The 4628-nt window shown below is 42.0% G+C and overlaps 1 protein-coding gene across 1 annotated transcript in view; it reads right to left on the bottom strand.

The window, feature by feature from the left end:
* Positions 1-3066: 3066 nt before the first annotated feature.
* CEP162 (centrosomal protein 162) overlaps positions 3067-4628 on the bottom strand; it is a 70676-nt gene continuing 69114 nt past the window's right edge. Inside the window, exon 27 of the mRNA XM_004696524.2 lies at positions 3067-3904. Within this exon, the coding sequence (XP_004696581.1) occupies positions 3695-3904 (210 nt within the window). The 3' untranslated portion in view covers positions 3067-3694. The remainder of the gene's footprint in view (positions 3905-4628) is intronic.

Here is a 4628-nt window from a genome sequence, read left to right as displayed (position 1 = left end):
GAAATCTGGGATTGCTATGTCCGATTGGATTGCATGGCAGTGAGTTCTTTAAAGATTAGGGGTCTGGAATGGAGTAAGGAGAGGCCGAGGCGTACCTTGAGGCCTAATGATTGATTTGTCTGCCTAAAAAACCAGGTGGGTTAGGAAAGTGGTAGGTGACAAGCAGAGCTTGAGGAAAAATTACCTGGCACGGCTGTCCCAGTTTTTAGTGTGGGAAGAGGATTAGGAAGCTATTGAGCCTCTGACCCAAAAGTAAGATTCGAATGGAGATAGGCTTCCGCTGCGATGGCTGACTGAGCATGGACAGGACTAGGCTAGCTGTGAGCATTATGTGGAAGCAGCTGGCCAGTGTTCCCCATGTCAGGGGGGTTGAGATGGCCTCAACGTTGGCTAAAGGGCTCGGGATGGACAGCTGGCTTCTGGGCACGGAGTGAGGGGTGGACATGGGAAACTGGCGTCAAATATGTTCTTCTTAAAATTAAGAACAGTGGGTGATCTGAATGATAATTCTGGCAGGAACTGTAAATAGGTGGTGTCGTGGTTAAGCCTTGGGCTTCGAACCATTTGGCTGGCAGTACAAAACCACCAGCACTTCCTCGAGAGAAAGACTGGGCTTTCTCATTGGGCAAACAGTCTTGGAAACCCACAGGGGCTTGCTATGAGTCAGCAATGGCTTGGCGGCAGTGAGTTTGGCTCTTTGGTATCTTCATAAGGCTTTTCTTGATACAATGTCAATCCCCCAAGGTTTTGGCAGAGAGACCAGACAGCACGAACTTTCCTGAGACTTACTCCACTTGGTCAGGCCCTGTGGTTTTAGTGGCCCAAGCAGGCAAACCTTCCAGTTACGCTCTCCAGTTTAGTTCTCCACAAAGTACTGACCATTTGCCATTTTCCGGAATTTAGGAACAACTCCTTTTATTCCATGAATGAGACCTTATGTTTCTCTCCTTTTTGTAGAATGAATGTCCCTTGAATTTGGCCCCTCAATGGATCTAATTCTTATATTCTATCATAAAGCAAGAATGGGTGGCAGAGAAAAGTATGTGTCTGCCCACTGTATGAAACCATTTAGGTGATTGTGATGGATTTTTCAGCAAACTTGGACAAAGAAAAAAATGACTTATTATGGTTTAGGTGAGAGTGGAGGGAACAGGTTAATGAAGGCTGTGGTTTAATCTGTTCCAAGCTGGGCAAGTGCTGAGTGAGAATATATGTGCTTTTTGATTAAAGTCTCTTCGACTGAAACTGAAAGGGAATGTTGCTACTCATCAAGTGGATCTCAGTACCAAAATAGAATGGTCAATGAACTTGGAAGGACTGAAAGATTTTGCTCCCTATAATATTCACTGGTAAGGAGCTCTTCAAAGCCAACAGCAGCTGAGTAACAATGGAACTACACAGTGCCTTTGTTCTGAGAATACCTGTTAACCAACACGCCTGTGAATCTTGGAACTCATGAGAGTCCTTGTGTTGTATATGTAAATTATGGAATTCAGGATTTTTGTAATACGGGATGGAACCTCAATATAAAACTTGGATTTCTAAGGGTTTATGCATCATGCAGTTCCTGGGTGGTGCAAATGTCCAAACACTTGGCTGCCATCTGGAACAGTGGTAGTTACATAATCTGGTGTCAATTTGAGATTTAAGAGTGAAGGGGTGGAGTTTAGCCTGTCAATCAGGTCAAAGCTTGATGAGGTCATTTGGAGGCGCTAAGGAGATAAATTGCTCGCTGGAGGTGGGACACATGTTCACTCCCTACGCAAGAGCTCTGGAGCCAGAGGAGCCATGTGGAGACCCCAGCCAGCGCTGAGATGCTTACATTGCCACTGGATCCACAAGACCTTCCATCCACTGGCCTGTGATTTTCCTGCAGTCGGCGTCATTGTCTATGTTGTGTGAGTCTGAAGAGGACTTTATAGATTGGCATCAGACATATGAGCTAATATCGGGCTTAATGGACTTGATCTGGACTGAGCTGGGGTGTTTTCTCAATGTTCAATGGCTCTTGTATATAAAGCTCTTTCTTATACACATATTAGTGTCTATGAACTTGTTTCTCTAGTCTACCCAGACTAACACAAACACACTACTAAGTTGAACATCGCCAAAGCACCTGGAAAAACAGGCCACCTGATCCACTGCTAAAAGGTCTCAGTCTAGAAAACCCAATGGGGCAGTTCTACTCTGCACACACGGAGTCACCACGAAGTAGGGGGGAGAAGCTATCACCAGATGCTATGGGCTCACAAGCAGGAGAACCATTCAAAGATCTCTGCACAAATGGAGAGGTGTCAGCAACAAAGGGCACTCTCAGATAATTAGCAAAATAGATGATTTATATTATAACTTAAGACAATAAAGTTACTTCACATAAAAAAATAAAATGGCAAATTATAATACTCTACATTTTTAGAAAAGAACATGGAAAATTGCTGTATATTACATTCATTTCACGATATTTTACAAATTTCTATATTTCATATTTGATACACTTAATTGCACTATGATTTATTTAACCAGTTTTAATAAAAAAGTCTACATTGTAATGATTAGGGCTGTACTGAGCAATATAGCATGCAGTTACTATGTTTTTGAAATGAGGCTATTCCAAATTGAGATTCTGTAAGTAAAATATACCTTAGATTTCAAAGACTTTGCATAAATAATATAAACATAGCAACTGTATAGCAATGTTGGTATTTTAGATATATTAAAAAGCATAAAATATACTATTAAATGAATTTCACCTTTTCCCTTTTTAAATATAGTTACTAGATAATTACACATTAACAGGTGGGTCAAATCACATTTATACTGGGCAGTGCTAGGACAGACCATTTAAAAGCACAGGGGCTACAGCTTCCTCTCACCCCCACTCTTTGTACTGTATACCCACTTTCTGCTTGGGAAGTGGGATTTACAAATGAGCAGTAACAACCCAGCTGCTTTCAGTATTGCATGTCTGTGAGTTTTCTAATGGACACATAGTACTTTTTAAATAGAGAAAGTAAAAATGTTATTGAAGTTTCAATGGTACCAAAAGAAGAGGACAGGAGTTCAGGATACGTAGCTTACATAGTACGCCACTTTATAAATTAAGATTACAGCATTGATTAAATCCCCCTAATATTTGTGAGATACATATTTTCACCTGATAAGGGCAAAAAAGGAGACACCCCAAGGATGCAGAAAACCAGGGGAAATCAAGAGAACTGCCCGTCTCCCTGGGCAGAAAGGAGAAGTCTTTTTTCAGTGACAGAGGAAGGTCGGCCACTCGGCCACCAGCCGATGGGCTTTGCCCATCCCAGGATCAAGGAGTGGCTGTCAGGGCACCAAGAAGACCCGCTTGATCGATAATCCGATAATCATGTGAAATGCAGTGTGGGAAGTCGGCTGCCTTTTCTTTCCCTGTCTATCATAGGACTCCAGGCATTTTACAATCAGTCTCACTAGCTATAATCATTTGGCACAAAGGGACCTATCCATAATTACGAGTGGTTCATGATTTTTTGTAAAATATGCCATGTTTCTTTTTCCTTATTCATTAAGGGCCATTTATTTTGAAACACTGCATTTGTACTACTTGCTTTCTGGCAATAGGAAAGAACGCTCGTTCGAAAAGTTCTTGCTAGGCTGGCACAATCCCATCTACCTGTAGAGCTTCTAATGAGACCCTGTGAAATCAGCCTTTCTAGTAAAACTCTGCTGCATTCGCTTCATCTGAAAAAGCAACCGGAACAACCACCCCCTGTCGATGCAGCTCTCGAAGAACATCTAATATGGAGTCCAGTTCTGTGCGGAACTTGTCCAGCTCTCGGTTCTTTAGCTGCGCAAGTCTTTTCCATTTCTCAACTTCTTTGTTTTGCTCAGTTTCTACCACTTGGCGTGTCTGCTGTATTATCTGAAAGGCAAAGCAGTCCACATTGCGATTACAGTTCATACCGGGATGAAGAACACTTATTCATTGCCAGTGGACCATGGGAGGTGTGACAAAGGGAAGAGCGGAAGCTTTACCTGAAAAACTGAAGGCTTGTCGATTCATCTAAAGGCTGGTCAATTAAGAAATGGGAAATTGAGAATCCAGGTCTTAGACGAAATATTATAGTTAAGAAAGTCATATGCCCAGTAGGGGGATTGCTGGGTCGTATGGTAACTCTCAATTTCCATCTGTTTTAGATATTGCCAGATCCATTTCCATAGTGGCTGTACATACTTACAGGTCCACCAGCAGTGGATGAGAGTTTTTGTCTCCCCACAGCCCCTCCAACACTTGCTGCTTTCTGATTTTTTGAATTGGGCTACCTTTGAGGGTATTAGGTGGTACCTCGTTGTTTTAATTTGTATTTCTCTTATACCTAACGATCGGGAACACTTTCTCATATGTTTGTTGGCCATTCAGATTTCTGCCCCTGTGAAACTTCTGTTCAGGTCCTTTGCCCACCTCCTCAGACGGCAATTAGTTTTTTTCTTTTTGGAAGCTAGCAGAGTATTGTATATTTTAGTAATAAGGCCTTTGTCTGATGTGTCATTGCTAAAGATGCTTTCCCTTTCCGTGGACTCTCTTGGTGAATTCTTTTGATGTACATAGGTGTTTTATCTTCAGTATATCCCATTTGTCAATTTGT

This window comes from Echinops telfairi, unplaced genomic scaffold (assembly GCF_000313985.2).
Source record: "Echinops telfairi isolate 266 unplaced genomic scaffold, ASM31398v2 ScPeMD7_3533;HRSCAF=4204_0, whole genome shotgun sequence".
In the NCBI taxonomy this organism is placed as follows: Eukaryota; Metazoa; Chordata; class Mammalia; order Afrosoricida; family Tenrecidae; genus Echinops; species Echinops telfairi.
This window is presented reverse-complemented; position numbering and strand designations above follow the sequence as displayed.